Consider the following 15,669-nt stretch of genomic DNA (forward strand, 5'->3'; position numbering starts at 1 on the left):
GGTACTGCACACAACCTAGGGACTGAGGCATTGCTGGTCCAGCCTACATCCAGGAGGTGTCACAGATAAAATGTAGCTGTGTGTGAGGTTCATCTTCTCTGTACAATCCCAACTCTGACTGCACACAGACCTTTGTCTATCCAAAGAAATTGTCACAGTGTAGGGCTAGGTTGGAGGGGAGATGTTTCTCTCTCTCCATATATATATACACATATTTATATATACATACATATACATATGTGTACATATATACTTGCATAAATATATATACACATATATATGTGTATGTAAATATATACATATATCTACATATATACATATATGTATATATGTAAATCTCTCTCTCTCTCTCTAGATATAGATACAGAATCTTGCAGAGTGAGCCCCAGCAGTTAGAAGACCTTTCAGATGCAGACTCCTACCAGTAGCATCTCACAGTGGGTAAATGACTAAAGAAATTACATAGGTAGAAAGAATCTGCAGAGATTCATTCACTCTTCCATTAGAATGTTTTGAGTGATTACCTTAAGATACCCAATGAAACCTTAAGACATCATATATATATATATATATATATATTTGTATATACATTCACACACATACACTCTAGAACTCTATATAGTTCAAGTATATATTAAATTACTATTTCTAAAATGAATTATTTTGGCATTTGAAAGGGTAAAATTGAATCATCTGACATCGTTTTTATTTGGAGCGCTCAAATCTCAACTCTGATGATGCTAAATTATTTAGCATTTGGACAGACAAGTATGGGCATTGGTGTCACCTCTTTCCATAGGAGAATCCTCTCAGTTAGCTTGGCATCTCTGTTCACAAGGCAAATCATCAATGGACTGGTTGCATTTCTATATGTTCCCTTCCTGTTTCCCTGTCTTAGAATAGCTTCAGAGAGGAGGAGTGAAGACATGCATGTGGCAAAATTACTTACATTCTGCCTGAGACTTCTCGATGGCTTTTGGAGAAGTCAAGTATATCCTGGGCTAACAACATATTTATTTGAATGTATAGCTTTCTCTTCTTTATATTTACTATAGAATTTTTGAGAAAATGTTCATTCGACCCATTGCTCTGGTCCTTTAAGACAAAAGGAGTCTATCTCCCACTTTGTTGCTATGCCTAAATCTCCATGAGGTCTTCTCTGTTCTATGGTGTGTGTGTGTGTGTGTGTGTGTGTGCGCGCGCGCGCGCTCACACGTGTGTGTGCGTGTGTGTGTATCACTCTGTGTCCATGCATACCTTATAATTCTGTATGTCACCAAGCAGACATCCTACCTTTGAAGGTATCCCACATGACCATTCCCAGTCTGTTTTCTAGCTCATGTTGCATTATGACACACATTAGTTGTGTCCATCAGGAACCAATAGAAAGCAACCTACCATTGGGGTGACTCATTTTATGTCTGCTACTCAGTATTGGTGGTGTGTACTTGATTATTGGCCTCTATAAGTAGAATAGACAATAAACTTTCTGGATGTCTGTGGGTGTTGGCCTCCGCCTCAAGGTCCTGGTGTGGGCCATTTGCTCAGGGAGACACTGTAGGTCCTGAGGACCGCACCAGGTCATGCCTCAGGGCCTGGAAGAGGCTAACAAGGGACTGGGTCCAGATATCCTTCTGATACCCTTGGGACAGGGTTGTGCGGTAGGCTGCATAGGCGAGGGTCAGTGCTGTCCTTTCAAAGTCTTCTTTCTTGAGGACACCAGGGCGGCTGGCCAGGCTGGCGCTCAGCCTGCGGATGTCTGGGATACTCTTAGGAATCACATCATTGCAGATGGTATGGAAATTGGAGGCCTTCCGGAAGGAGGCCAGTTCTTCATCCTTGATGGAGATCCTCAGGTCAGAGCTGATCTCTAGTTCAGCCAGCAGGAACTGGGGAAAAGCACAGGATGTGGAAAGACATGAAGCCAGCCATTGCTGAAGACACAAAGAAGGTCATTTGCATAGATGTTCATAGAAGAAGGTAGCTACAAAAGACTTTGGAATGAATCTATGACAGCTTGGTTCCGGTTCTTTCTTCCCACTTATTAAGTGACCGTGGACAAAGGATTTGAATTTCCTGGTGTAAAAATAACATCTACTTCATTGAGATGCCATGAGTGGTATGTAAGACAAATATGGGCAAATCTAACAGAGCCTGGCATAAAGCCACAGTGCCTTGATTTAGGTGACCAGATATTATTTCTAGTCACAAATGGATCACTTTCACTCACCCAGCAAAGATCCAAATTTCAAATGGACTATTCCAGATATTTTTCAAACAGATGCAGAGAATTGAAAGGATGTGGGAAATTGTGCTAGAGAGTTAGCAGTAGGCAGAGATTTGTCCTCATTTCTCACTAGCTTGCAGGACAGGGGCAGACCTTGTCATTTGCCTTCTTGCCCAGTACCAGGCTTCTTGAGCCTGTAATGATGAGTCTCCAAATCCTACATCCTTTCTCTCTGCCTCCACCTTTCATTTTCTTCCATTATATTGGGGCTGTCTTCTAAAATGGCTCTGCTCTGTGATTCCCAGAATTCATTTGTGAAAAGACTATGCATCTGCCAGTCTGCCACACAAGGCAAGGTAGGAAATCTCCAGTTTTCAGCTCCTGAAAACTGTTTCTTTCTTAACCAAACAGTTTTTAGTGCATAGAACCAGAATGTGTGTCAAAGTTGCAGAGGAATTTGAGGGGATCACAGTTGAACTCATATAATCATTGAACAACTTCAAGCCCAGAGAAAAATAGCGGCTTAAGAAAGCTCACACAGCTGAGGAACTAAAGCTTAGACCTTGGACCCAGGATCTTACCACTGACCTGTACCAAGAAGCCTCAAAAGTTTTTTTTTTATCCTGTGATTTGGAGGGGTTTATGGGAAGGAGTCTTAGTGAAGCAAGTAGAAGTGATAGAGGAAGAGAGCCTTCAGGGTGGCCCAGACTTCTAGAAATCTACCTGAGTGAATGAGACAGTGAATGGGACAGCCCACAGCAGGTTGGGCTGAGACAACCACAGGTAGCCTTGTCTGAACATGACTGACAAGTCATTCCACAAAATCTTTGCTTGGGAATTTGTTAGACTCTAGTGCCTGGGTGCAGGCAGTAGCACTTATGGGATAAAGCTAATCTTTCATTTCATTCAGATCGAACTTCTAAAGCCATTCTTGCTATAGCGCATGAGGAAGGAGTGATTGTACCAGGCACACCATTCTTTAGCCTGATAGCATTCTCTGACTCCCACAGACTAGGCTGGGCCATTCCCTGCAGGCCAGGTCACTAATATTCAGGGACCCAGCAAAAGTTCTTCAAAGAGGCGGAGCAGGTGCAATGCCTTTGAGTGATTTGGGTTGATGGGTTCTTTCCACCTACCTCGTAGAGCAGTTCCACTTCCTCCAGGGAGGTCTGCAGGACTGGGTTCAAGGGCAGGGAGGAAGACTTCTTTGGCCGATGGGCAGCAGGGAACAGCATGGCTAGAAGAGACAAGAGGATGAGTTCTTGGGTTTCTGTGTGTACCAGATGGGTACATACATGGGACCTTGTCCCTATCTGGCATAGGGGTAGGCATAAAGTGAGTCTATGGTGGATGTGTCCTGTAGTATATCCCAGAAAGATCCAGGCTTGTCAGACCAGTCATTTCAAGCCTGACTGCTGATCCAAACTATCTTAATAGATTGTTTTCCTTTGTGTATGTGGTTCTGGGGAAGTGAACCCAGGGTGATGTGTTTGCTAAGCAAATTTTCTACACCTTGAACTATGCCTCTAGTCTTATTGATTTTATTTGGCTTTTGAGATAGATTCTCCTCCTCCTGCCTAGATGGGATTAGAGGCATGTACTACTATACCTGGCGTGAGGAAGTTTTGAAAAATGTATCTGCCTAGGGATATGTTCACGCTAGGGAATTTACATTAAACTGAAGCAAATGAAACAGAAGCAAGCAAGCAAGTGACCCTCACATTCCACAACTGAGTCCCTAAAACGACAAACATTTCTAAAACCCAACCTTTTTCTTTTTATCCGTATATAGTTGCGGGTTTGTATAGTTCTGCCTACTTCAGTCATCTGACTTAGACCTGCCAAGAACCTGAATATAGGAGGCAAAAGAAGAGAGTTGCTACAAGACCCTGGCACTGAGCTCCTGAGGCCCCTGTGGGCGAGCTTAGGGTTTCAGCCAGGGCTGGCTAACGCAGTAGTGAATGTAGAATGACGTTGACAACTTGACAATGTTGTTTTCCCATGGTCTCAGTTAGAAATGGTAGCTGGCAGAAGATGGCTGGACGCAGATAAAAGGAGCTGGGAACTAGCTGAGAAGACAGAATGTGGTGGAGTTCGGGAATGATCAGGGATTGTATGAGGCCAGGAGAGGACATGGCTACCGCCACACTACCTCCCTGCATAGTGGGTACTGTAGAGAAATGACTTCAAACCTGTTGCCAGATGGTAGAAAAGACTTAGCTGCTTTAAGGCACTTGGTTGTGATCTACCAGAAAGAAAACATTAAAAAAAATAGGCTATGATGGATTTGCATGCCCTTCAGGTTGTACAGCATACTTAGCGTAATCATTACTGACAGCCTTGCTCATAGATAATTGTGCCCTTGAGCCTTCAAGAAAAGGGCAGATTATATTTAAGGTACTAAATTATGTTCAATGTGCTAAAGAGGGCAGGGGCAGCATCAAGTATTTTAGAAAGATTTCCATGCCAAGTGGTCAAAAATGAAACAACTTTGATGTTTCATTTCCGCTAAAGGAAAAGCTCACTGCAGGAATTTGCCACTTCCCAGAAAAAGCTGGTGAGAGGTAGCACTGATGGCTGGCGCCTGGCGGCATGGCGGCGTTTGTCACAAGTTCTTCAAGGCTGGGATGAATAGGGCTTTCTGTTTCAGTTTGCCCATCAGTGCCAAGTAGAAGCACAAGGTGGGAAGGGTGCACTTTGCCTCTGCCTTTTGCTTAGTAGGGGATGAAATGGAAGTGTGAGCGGTTATTTTTCTGTATGCTTTTCTTCTCACATGAAAGGAAGGAGGAGGAAGAAATGATTTCAGTTTCTTTCCTTTTCCTCCCATAATTTCTATTTTATTGCAGAATTAAAGGTGCTATTCCTTTAACAGAGTTCACCCCCTCCCCAGCAGATGGGGAGGGGGTGGGAGGCTAGGGAGGGAATGGCATCGGGGTGAGCTCTCTGTCTGCCTCTAATCACAGCCATCCAATGGTCCTTCCTGGAAACTTACTGTGCTCCATTGTTTCCTCATTCAGCATGCTCACCCAAGTGGACCTCTCATTCTCAGAGAGACTAGAAGAAAGTACTTCCTGATTCAAAACCGAGATCAACAATTGCCACTCATTTCCAACAGCTCTTTTATTCTCATACCTAAGAATGAGATACTTTGGTGGAGATACTTGGAAACAGCCTCAGCCCTGTGGAGTAGGGGAGAGGCTAATTGCTGTAGGAAGTATGTGCGGTGAGTATAGGAATCATACTATACATGTAAATACTTATTTGCACATATGTATGTCTATGCACATGCATGTACACACATGCATACACGTAGATGTTTGTGTGCACATAGATGCACACACCTGTATGTATGTATAGATACATCTCATCTACATGCCTGTGAATTTATCTTTGCAATACACACATGTATAGACACGTGTATACAACATGCATATGTGCATGTGTACATGTGTGTATACATATATGTACACACATCCTTCTCCACTCCCCAGACAAACAGGCATCTATAATTCAGGATCCACCAACAGGACTGTGTTATGCCACATGGGCTGAGCTACTCCAGGCTCTGGGTCCACACATTTCTGATTCAGGTGTTAAACCATGTCTTGTCTATGTCTTCTGTTGAAAGACACCTTTGGATCTCAGAGTTATGCTGTTAAAATGTGATCTCAGATGTAATTGATAACTCAGGAGCTACAGGTACCTGTCAGTGGTCTCGGTGCTTTCTTCTGGACTCAGAGAGTAAAGTATTAACTTCTCATTTCAGATGAAGAAACTTGGAAATAAAGGAACTTGCCCTCTACCACCCAATTTGAGTCAGGACAGAGATTTCACTCTACATCCACACCCCAAAACTAAGCTCACTGATAAAACAAACAATGTTGTCTCCTTGTAGGGATATCTGCTCAAAGACTGTGCTTTCTTTGCTTTTGAATAGCCAGTGAAGTTATTAGCGATGAATGAATGTATTTGGTTATTAATACCTTATTTCTTAAGTGGGGTTTAAATGAATCACATAGTAAAGAAAATCTCTAACTTCAGTTTATAATCATGAGACCTGCAAGGCCAAATGTCTATAGCCCCTAGGTGTGCTCTTTTGCTCTCTTCTTATTCCTTTGTAACCCCTTGGACAAGGCACAACCCCAGAGTGCCTGTTCCACACCTGTACCTGCGCACCTGCGTACAGCGGGAGGAAAACAACCACTTTGTTAAATGACCTTCTTTTTGCTCATTTATTTTTTTTTAAATTCACGCTGAAAAAGATTTGCAATGAACGTACATAAACAGAGTGCAAGATACCATATAGAAAGTAACATTGACTTCGGTCTCCACCTTTCCTTCCCCTTGTCTCTGAGGGGTCCCTGGTCTTGCCTGGAAGAAGCTCTTTTTACGTTATTTCATCGAGGCCATTGCTATCTCCCCATGTGTTAGCCCCTGCATACCGTCTTGCCTGGACACCCAGCCAGAGGGCTGGAATGACCTACCTTGTCGTGCTGCTTGACAAACTTCTCTTTGACAGGCCAGCTTGAAATTCCCACCTTCCTCCATCCCTGTCATATGTTCATTGTAACTCACCAACCAGGCAGTACCAAGGAGCTTGCTGGAAAGGAGGCAGATTGCAGACCACAGCCAGCCCACACAAGCACCCTGTTTTTACTAAGTCCCTGGAAGCAAGACTATGGAGATGACAGTGGGTGGAGAGAGAGGGAAAGCTCTGGCCTATGGAAGATCTTTGGCCAGAGTCTTCTGACCTCCCTCACTTTGTTTTTCTCCTGTGCCAACCCTTTGGAAATATGCTACTGTTTGGATTTAGCCTGGTTCTTGTGTGCAGGTCTCCAGCAACAGCCTTGGAGAAGGACAGTCTTGGAAAGCTCTACCATACCGGGACATGAAGTTTTGGAGGGGAAGTGAATGGGACAGTAAGACTAGTGCCAGATGTATTGGATGCCAGTCCATTCTTCCCCTCCATCCAGCAGGACCATCTGGGGCACTTCCTTTCTTCACCTACCCTCTGCTCTTCTTGCCAGCAAGTGCTCACAGCAGGACCTGCCTCCTGACGTGGTGGAGGTCTCACGAGGCGGGGTGACAATCTGCCTGCAGTGAGTAAGGTGTCATCAACACAAGCACTGGTCCCTGTGTGTCTGTGGCAGAGCATATACAACTCTCAAAGCACAGGTGGCCAGGTGCTGGTGGCTCACACCTGTAATCCTAGCTACTCAGGAGGCTGAGATCTGAGGATTGCAATTTAAAGCCAGCCTGAGCAGGAAAGGTTGTGAGACTCTTATCTCCAATAAACCACCTGAAAACCAGAAATGGTGCTGTGGCTGTGGAGCTGAAGAGTGCAGGGACAGCGCTTAGGTTCAAGCCCCATGACCGACCAAAAAAAAAAAAAAGCACATGTGAAAATGGCTTGGATTTTACCACACACCTGCAAGGCTGTCTTCCCTACCACACTGTTTCATAAAGAAAAAAAATATACAGGTTTTGCACCATAGAGACAGCCCATCAATTTTTTTTGGGGGGGGGTCTGGTCGTGGGGCCTAAACTCTGGGCCTGGGCGCTGTCCCTCAGCTCTTCAGCTCAAGGCTAGCACTCTACCACTTGAGCCACAGCACCACTTCCGGCTTTTTTCTTTTTGCTTATGTGGTGCTGAGGAATCGAACCCAGGACCTCAGGCATGCAAGGCAAGTGCTCTACCACTGAGCCACCTTCCCAGCCCAGCCCATCAATTAATATATACATAGCTTCCACTTTTTAAAAAGTTGAGTGGGTCTTCTGTCAAATGGGAGGACCTGAGGCGTGTGTGTGTGTGTGTGTGTGTGTGTGTGTGTGTGTGTGTGTGTGTTTCTAGGGTTCTTAGGTTGGGCACACTAACCACAGGTGAGTCATGGGTCTTAGTCATGCTGGCAGGGCTGCAAGGAGCAGCCCTGGGTCCTGGCATGGAAAGAATCACTCCTTCCAGGGCGGGATCCTAGAGAGCAGGTCTCAGGGGGGAAACTGGGAGAATGGCGGGAAGAGGGACAGCCCAGCAGCATGTATATTCCCTTTTTAGCTTATTTCTGAGTGAGGGAATCAGCTGGAGGAGGAGGGGGGAGGTGAAGGGGGAGGCGGAAGGAGATCTTACTGGAGAGGTTGTTCCCAGGATGTTTGCAAGGGGATAGATTTCAATCAGGGCTGCAGTGGAGTGGGAGATAGGATGAAGGTGGAAGGGATATATTGGGAATAATTGTTACACCTTTGGGTGTGTCTCTGATTTGGTCTTAAAACGGTAGGAATTAGGTATTGGTATAATTGCAAAACAAATGTGAAAAGTAAAAAGAAAAAAATACAACTCTAAGAAGACTTTTGATGCACGTTGAAGGAGCTCCCTATCAGTTGGGGGCCGTAAACACATCTTGAATCTCTCACATAGGTCTGGCTGCCGCATCATGCCTCCTTGTTGGATTCACCGGGCTTGGATCTGGCTATCCTTGAACTTGCCGCAGACCAACCTTCCCCAGGGAGGAGGGAACCAGCTTCCCTCCTTAGGATGCGGTTGTGCAGAGAGCCTCTACCTTGCTTGAAGGAAAACATTTCCCCTTTAACGGTTGCTAACTATTGCTAAAACTCAGAAAAGTTAAGGGACTTGCCAGAGATCACCCAGCCAATTAGAATGAGAACTTAAACCTTAGGGTGTGAAATGGCTGCAGTGTTGATGTCCTATTGTCCATCAGATCATCTCTTTTGGCTTTCTAACAATTTATGCATTAGGAAGAGTACTCTTATCTTTTTGTTGCCTGCCACTTCTGAGATTTGAACTCAGGGCCTGGGCACTGTCTCTAAGCTTTTGTGCTCAAGGCTGGAGCTCTACTACTTGAGCCACTGCTTCATTCCTGGCTTTTTGATGAGAAAGAAGCGGAGAGAGCAGTCTCATAGACAGTCCTTCCCAGGCTGGCTATGAACCGTGATCCTCAGATTTTAGCCTCCTGAAAAGCTAGGGTGATAGATGTGAGCCACTGGTGCCCTGCTAATTATCTTTTTAATAGGCACATTAATTAGCACCCCCTGTTTGACAATGCACTTGCAAGTGCAACCCAATGTCTGTACATACTATGAGCATGGAGGTGTGTGTGTATGTGTATGTGTGTGTGTGTGTGTGTGTGTGTGTGTGTACATAAGGGGGGGAAGGAGAGGGAAGGGGAGACTCAATGAGGAGAAAAGGAAGATGCTTTCTCAGAGAGGTCGTTTCTTCCCAGCTCAGGGCAGAGCACTGGGAATTCCCTAATATCAGGGTTAGGCGTGAGGGAATAAAATCCCAAATAGCACTGTGGCTCTGCTCCCTCGCCTCGCACTTCTCTGCTCCCACACTGGTCTCTCTGTCCTTCCTGACTCTGTCCTCAACAGGGGAGAGGGTCCCATGCCACTGTGCCCACCTTCATCTCACTTGGGTCAGACCTGATTAGTGGAAGCCTTATTTTCTCTCTTGTTCTTGCTGGGAGCTTGAGCTATGTTGACTTTAGTAGTGGCAACAGTTTAGTTGAGACTGGTGCAGAATGGACACTAGGAATTGTTGCTGCCTTAGTTCCTGACAGCAATATACTGTCTCGAGGTGCTGTCAGGGCTCTCAGGCACCGAGAAAAGATGCCATCCCAGCTCTAAAGGGCGTCATCCTGAGGGAGGGGACATCAATGACAAAGGAACCTCCTTCCTAAGAGTCCCTTTCTTCTCATGGTGGCTTGGCAGCGGATGGTGGGCCAAGGGATGCTGACGTGTTTATCTTTTCTCACCTGCCATTGGGCAACTGTGTCTGACTACAAAGATGCATCCAGTTCAGGGACAGCGCAGAGGTCTCCCTCTTGGCTACCAAGGCTGAGAGCCCCTTGCTCTGTTCCATGATGTAACAGGCCTTCAGTATCCTAGCACCTGTGGCACCTACTCTGAGAGGGTCTGCTCAGTGGCAGCAGTTAGAGAGGAAGCCAGGAGAGTCTGCGCGTATTCTATGAAGTGGACAGGAGCCCTCTGGCAGGCCAGAAGGGAAATCCTTTGGGTTTGGTACCTAAGGTCCCAGATCTACAGCTTTAGATTTTTTTTTTTGCCCTGTAGTACTATTTCTCATCAGAAGGAGGCTATGCCAGGAGTACAGCAATTGGCAGAGATGAATTACTATTTTTTATCTATAAAAAAGGGCCACAGGGCTTCTGATTTCCTTCCTTCTGCTTATCCCCTCCGACCCATCTCCCTGATTATACTGCAGAAAGGCAAAGGAGCATCAAAGAAATGAGTACAAAGCAACTCACCCGGGTTCCACCTGCGGGCCACAGTCGCCTGAGCACTCTGATACAATAGCAGAAGCAGCAGCGTCTTCCAGTACATCATTTCTTCCCTGCAGGATGGGAGCCCAGGAGCTACAGGTAGGCCTGGGAGTTCCTCCCTGTGGGATGATGTGAATTCTTACCACCTTTCCCTTCCAAGAGTATGGTAATATCCTCCCCCTGCCTCCACGGGGTGGAGTCAGCCAACTGCCTCCTGGGTGGGACAGGAGCATGGACTTCTCTTAATCCGACTCTCTCTGGAATTGGGGGATCTGGGCTTCCACACAGAGACTCTGTTTTTTGAACACATCTGGAATGAGTCACGGGGCATGTGATCTCCTTGGCAGTGGGGTGGATAAATATAATTTCTCGACTTGAGTTCCATGTGTTGGATGCGCCCACTGGAATTTTTCTTTAACAAACAGACCCAAGGAACTTGTTAGAGAGCTCGGCAAAGAAGTTGGCTGCTTTCTCCCATCCACACATACTACATTGGAGCCAGGGGCGGGGGCTGGAGGAGGGATTGGGAGGTTGCCCGGCTGACACTGGGACTGTGTCTGCTTTGGTGGAGTCCAGAGTTGCCTTTAGGACAAGCAGAGTCATTGTGATGCCTGGGCTGAGTGTCACTGTCGCTCCCTCTGCCTGGGGAAATCTCAGGGCCTCGGGAGTCTTCCCTGGGGTCTCAGTAGAGGAGTAGTTGGCAGGGTGTGAGAAAACACAAGTGGAGAGGTGAGATGGTGGCCTAACTGTTGCATGCGTGACCCTGCACAGCTCGTAATCCGGGAGTCCAGAGATGGCCCTCTCCCCCCACCCCCCTCCCCCTGCCCCTCCGCCATATTGTATTTGTTTTCCATTGCTGCAAGTAAATACCTGAAGCTGGTAATTTGTAAAGAAAAGGCATTGGTTTAGCTCACAGCTCTGGAAGACTAAGAACCTGGTCCCAGCTTCTCAACAGTTCTAGCGAGGACAGTAAGAGGTGACAGCGGGGATGATGTGGATGCAAGGGTTGACGTGGTAACGTTCAGAGCCAGGGAGTTTTAGGGGTCAGGCTCCCACGTTATAAAATCTCACCCATGCCAACTAACTGGAGAGCAATGCTCATCCCTCCCAAGGGCAGTGACCCGTGTCCGAATGAATTGCCTTGCACTAAACTCTGTCCCTTTAAAGTTCTGCCACCTACCACTTGAGCCACAGCACCACTTCCAGCTTTTCCTGTTTATGTGGTACTGAGGAATTGAACCCAGGGCTTCATGTGTGCTAGGTGAGCATTCTACCACTAAGCCACCTTCCCAGCCTTAAAAAAAAAAAAGACTTTTATACATATGTATAAGGTATTCAATCATATTCCCCATCCCATGGCTCTCTCCTTCCACCCTCTCCACACATAGATTACCATCATATCTTTGTTTTGATTTTTTTTTCAGGACTGTACATAGAAAATATGCGTGATTTGTCTTTCTGAGTTTGGCTTATTTCACTTACTGTGGTGACCTACTCCATCCACTTTTCTGTAACAACACTCTTTCTTCTTCTTTATGGGATCAGGCACATTTCAAGTCCATTGAAGCCAGAGGTGGCCAGTGATGGCTATGACAGGGGGCGGGGACAAGAAGATAAGGGCCAGCTCTGGGCTGGGCTGCCTGTCTGTGCAGCTACCAGTAGCCCTGGACTTGCTAACTGGGTGGCTCTGGTGAAGTTCCTTAGTCTATTCTGTCTATGTTCCTCATCAGTGCACTGGAGGTAACCACATTTTCCCCACCACGAGCTGGGAAGAACGGATGAATTAGTATCTGTAGACACTGGGAACCCTACCTGATGCATAGGAGGCATCTGATACATGGATGTTAGATCCACATGAAGAACTGGGCTCAGAGGGGTGAACTAATTTACCTAAGGTCACCCAGTTAGTGGAGCTGGGATTCTTTTTTTTTCCCGGTTGCTCACGGGGCTTGAACTCTGGGCCTGGGCTCTGTCCCTGAGCAGTTCAGCTCAAGGCTAGCGCTCTACCACTTGAGCCACAGCACCACTTCTGGTTTTCTGGGTAATTTATTGGAGATAAGAGTCTCACAGACTTTCCCGATTTAAACTGAGAACCTTAGATCTCAGCCTCCTGAGTAGCTAGGATTACAGGTTGATCCACTGAAGCTGGAGCTGGGGATTTTTAACCTGGGTCTTTGTGTTTTAGGAGCTTGCATACAAAATGACTCTCTCCGTTTATCTTAAAGGCTTATGTTTTAAGTGGAGTGCTGGTTCACTGATTCTAAATGGGTGGAGAGAAGACTTGGTTTTCAGTGCTTGCCAGTTTCCCTGGTGAAAACTCTCCTGCCAGGGCTGATTTCAAGCTACCGGTAGATTAGCAAACAGCTTGCAAAGTTTCTGAAATACTAACAGTGAGGTCTTGACAAAGTCCATGTGCATCATTGTGTCTTCTAGGCTCCATTTTACTGGCTGTGATACATTGCTGCTTTTGGTGTGGTGTTTCTCTTTATGTCCTTCATTTATAAGTCTGCAAAGATTGTCCCCAAAAGACCTCGCATGGGGCTGAGGGCCACTGGATGTTTGTTGCTTGGCTCTGAGGCTGGGAAACCTCGGGTCCTGCCGTGTTCTTGCCAGCACTTCAGTGAAGAAGGAGCTGAGGTGAGGTGGCTGATTCCACCTGCCAGGCCATGGCAATCCAAGATCAGCCAGCGTAGACTTGGCCTCCGTCCTGGACCTTGTCTTCTGCAGACTCAAATCCCCAAACTGTCACCTACTGATGACTACATAAGAGATTAGAGTTTGGATTTGGGCTGGAGATGAATGTGTGTTTACACTTCAATCCATTTAATAAGTTGATAAGCCAGCCCCCTTCCCCCAACACACACACAACTTGGCATGGGGAGGTAAATAATCTACTAGTTCTTAGGGGGCCAGATGGAGGCCTTGGGAAATGCTAGCCTAGTAGACTGAGGGTGTGTGTGTGTGTGTGTGTGTGTGTGTGTGTGTGTGTCTTACCAGATTTTTCTTGTTCTTTCTGCAGTTCTGTGTCTACCTGCTGAGATGAGGAAGGAAACAGTAGTTCTGCCTTTTGAAAAACGATACTAGAGCTTCCCACCGCTGCTGGCCATGTAAAGAATAAATACCACTGAACTAAAGACAACGCTTGTTAGGTTTATTTCCACTTGAGACTCTCACTGCACCTCCTGGGGTCTCTCCACCAGCCTTCCCGTTCAGCTGCTCCCATCCTGTCCGGAGTTCTGAGCACATACTTTGCTTTATTTCACTTCATTTCCGCATATCTCTAAGAAGAGTCCATTTTTCCCCAGGGCAGACTGAGGCTTAGGGAGAATAAGTCGCTCAGAGCACATAATGACTAGATGGTAGATGTGTCTGTATCCTGAGCAGCAGAGTCTGGGTTGAAAGTGAGAAAACCAATGAAGTGGCTTCTATTGTGTAGTAAGCATGAAGCTCCAGAGGGCATGCTGGGCTCCCTCCCCCCTCCCCCCATCACAGGAACAGGCCAGGCCAGGGGGCCGTGCTGTCTGCTTTGAGGGCTCTAGATATGGCACAGTCAATACCCATCTGTTTGTCATTCCCTCATTCACTCATGCATTCATTCCTCGAGCTTTTTGTTTTGTTTTTGTGACATCTCTGCGCTCAGGGAGTGTGTGTAACATGCCAACTAAGAGATAGTCCCTGTCATCAAGAACGTTCATTCTAATGAGGGAAGGGACCTCTCCGTGGACATTTGGCATGTATTCAGTGATAAGGATTTCCTTAGTAGCAACCGCGAGGATGAGGAGTATCAGCGAGGTTGACACTGAAGGTATTAGGCCTGAATGTTTGGAAATGGATTCTGGGGGAAGGTCTGGAGGAGAGGAGGTGGCACAGGGCAGAAAAGCATTTACTGTAGATGAGGAGCTGGAAGGGTCGGTAGGTTTGTTTTGGCTTGGTTGGAAGAGCAAATATAAGCCTGCAAACAGTAGGAGATGTACTTGTGGGAAAGGAGGGTCTAATGAAGAGGAGTGGGGAGGGGGAGAAAGGGGAGAGAGGAAAAGAGAAGAGAGAGGGGAAAGAGATCTACAAGAAGAGAAGTTCCCATTCCAGTCCGTAGGAAGAAGTTTGAATGAATGAGTGGGAGTGTAATGGGCATAGAACATCAGGTCCACCTGTTTCTGATTTGGAAAGACACAATATCATGGCACTGCTGAGTCCTTCAGGTTGCCAGAGATGAGAGGAATCATAGATTTTTGGATAGTGAGGACTTTAGGGTCCAGCTCGCAACCCTCTCCCTTGGCTCAGTATCTAGGATCTGTGTCAGGCAAAGCCTTCTTCTTCCTCTGAGCAGCTAGCACCTTTAGGCTGGATTCTATTTTAAGGCTGCGAGTGAGGTAATTTGGTCTGACAACAGAAACACAGCCATAATGATGAGGTGCCAGCCTGTGAGGCAGAAACGTCATCTGGTCCTTTAGCACTGCCAGCGTAGATGACTTGGTGGCTCATGCCTGCTTGTGCTGGACCAGGTTACTACACCCTCCCTCAGTGTGGGGGTCCTTGTGCACAGCATGTTCCCTGCCAGATGCTGATATTGTTGGGTTATTCAACTCCTGTGTCTAGGTAAGGTCTGAGCATCTCATTGTTGCTCACCAGCTTGGCTAGCGAGAATAGTCTTGCAGAGAGTAAAGGCCAGATAATCACAATGGAATCGCTCTTCCCTGTGCTGTCAGGAGGCAACTGCCCTGGTGGAGCCCCGAAGCGCACGTACACTGTCACTGAAGCATCTGACCTACCATGAGTTCATCTCCTGGCTTGCTGTAGACCCAAAGACTTCATCATCTCTAGTTCAGACATAGCTGTTTTGTGTACAAGAGGCTAGGGAGAAGAAACTATTTTTATTTGACTTGTCCAGTGGGGGATCATTGAGATGAACAGTCACACCCTTTCACTGAGGGTTTTTTTTTTGTCTTATCAGAAAGAGATCTAGCATGGGTAGAGATGAGATGGGACAATTCTAGGTGGTCCCTTCTGCCCATCAGGCTTTTCTTTCCTTCCTTCCTTCCTTCCTTCCTTCCTTCCCTCCTTCCTTCCTTCCTTCCTTCCTTCCTTCCTTTCTCCCTTTTTTGTTCTCTCTCATTCTCTCTCTCCCTTTCTTTCCTTCTCTCTCTTTCCTTT

The 15,669-nt window shown here is 46.5% G+C and overlaps 1 protein-coding gene across 1 annotated transcript; it reads right to left on the minus strand.

Annotated features, from left to right (window-relative positions):
• Positions 1-1,544: 1,544 nt before the first annotated feature.
• Fam180a (family with sequence similarity 180, member A) lies at positions 1,545-10,579 on the minus strand. Its single transcript, XM_013021549.1, has 3 exons — positions 10,504-10,579; positions 3,364-3,464; positions 1,545-1,889 (listed from the first exon to the last, which is right to left on the minus strand). The coding sequence occupies exons 1-3, from the start codon at positions 10,577-10,579 to the stop codon at positions 1,545-1,547; spliced, it is 522 nt and encodes a 173-aa protein (XP_012877003.1).
• Between the last annotated feature and the right edge of the window lie 5,090 nt (positions 10,580-15,669).

Source organism: Dipodomys ordii, unplaced genomic scaffold (genome assembly GCF_000151885.1).
Source record: "Dipodomys ordii isolate 6190 unplaced genomic scaffold, Dord_2.0 Scaffold56, whole genome shotgun sequence".
NCBI lineage: Eukaryota > Metazoa > Chordata > Mammalia > Rodentia > Heteromyidae > Dipodomys > Dipodomys ordii.

Coding starts and splice junctions, on each gene's coding strand:
- Fam180a (XM_013021549.1), bottom strand. CDS start 10,579: ATGTACTGGAAGACGCTGCTGCTTCTGCTATTGTATCAGAGTGCTCAG. Junction 3,465..10,503: donor GGCCCGCAGGTGGAACCCGG/GTGAGTTGCTTT, acceptor TGTCTCTTCTAG/CCATGCTGTTCCCTGCTGCC. Junction 1,890..3,363: donor AAGTGGAACTGCTCTACGAG/GTAGGTGGAAAG, acceptor GCTTTTCCCCAG/TTCCTGCTGGCTGAACTAGA.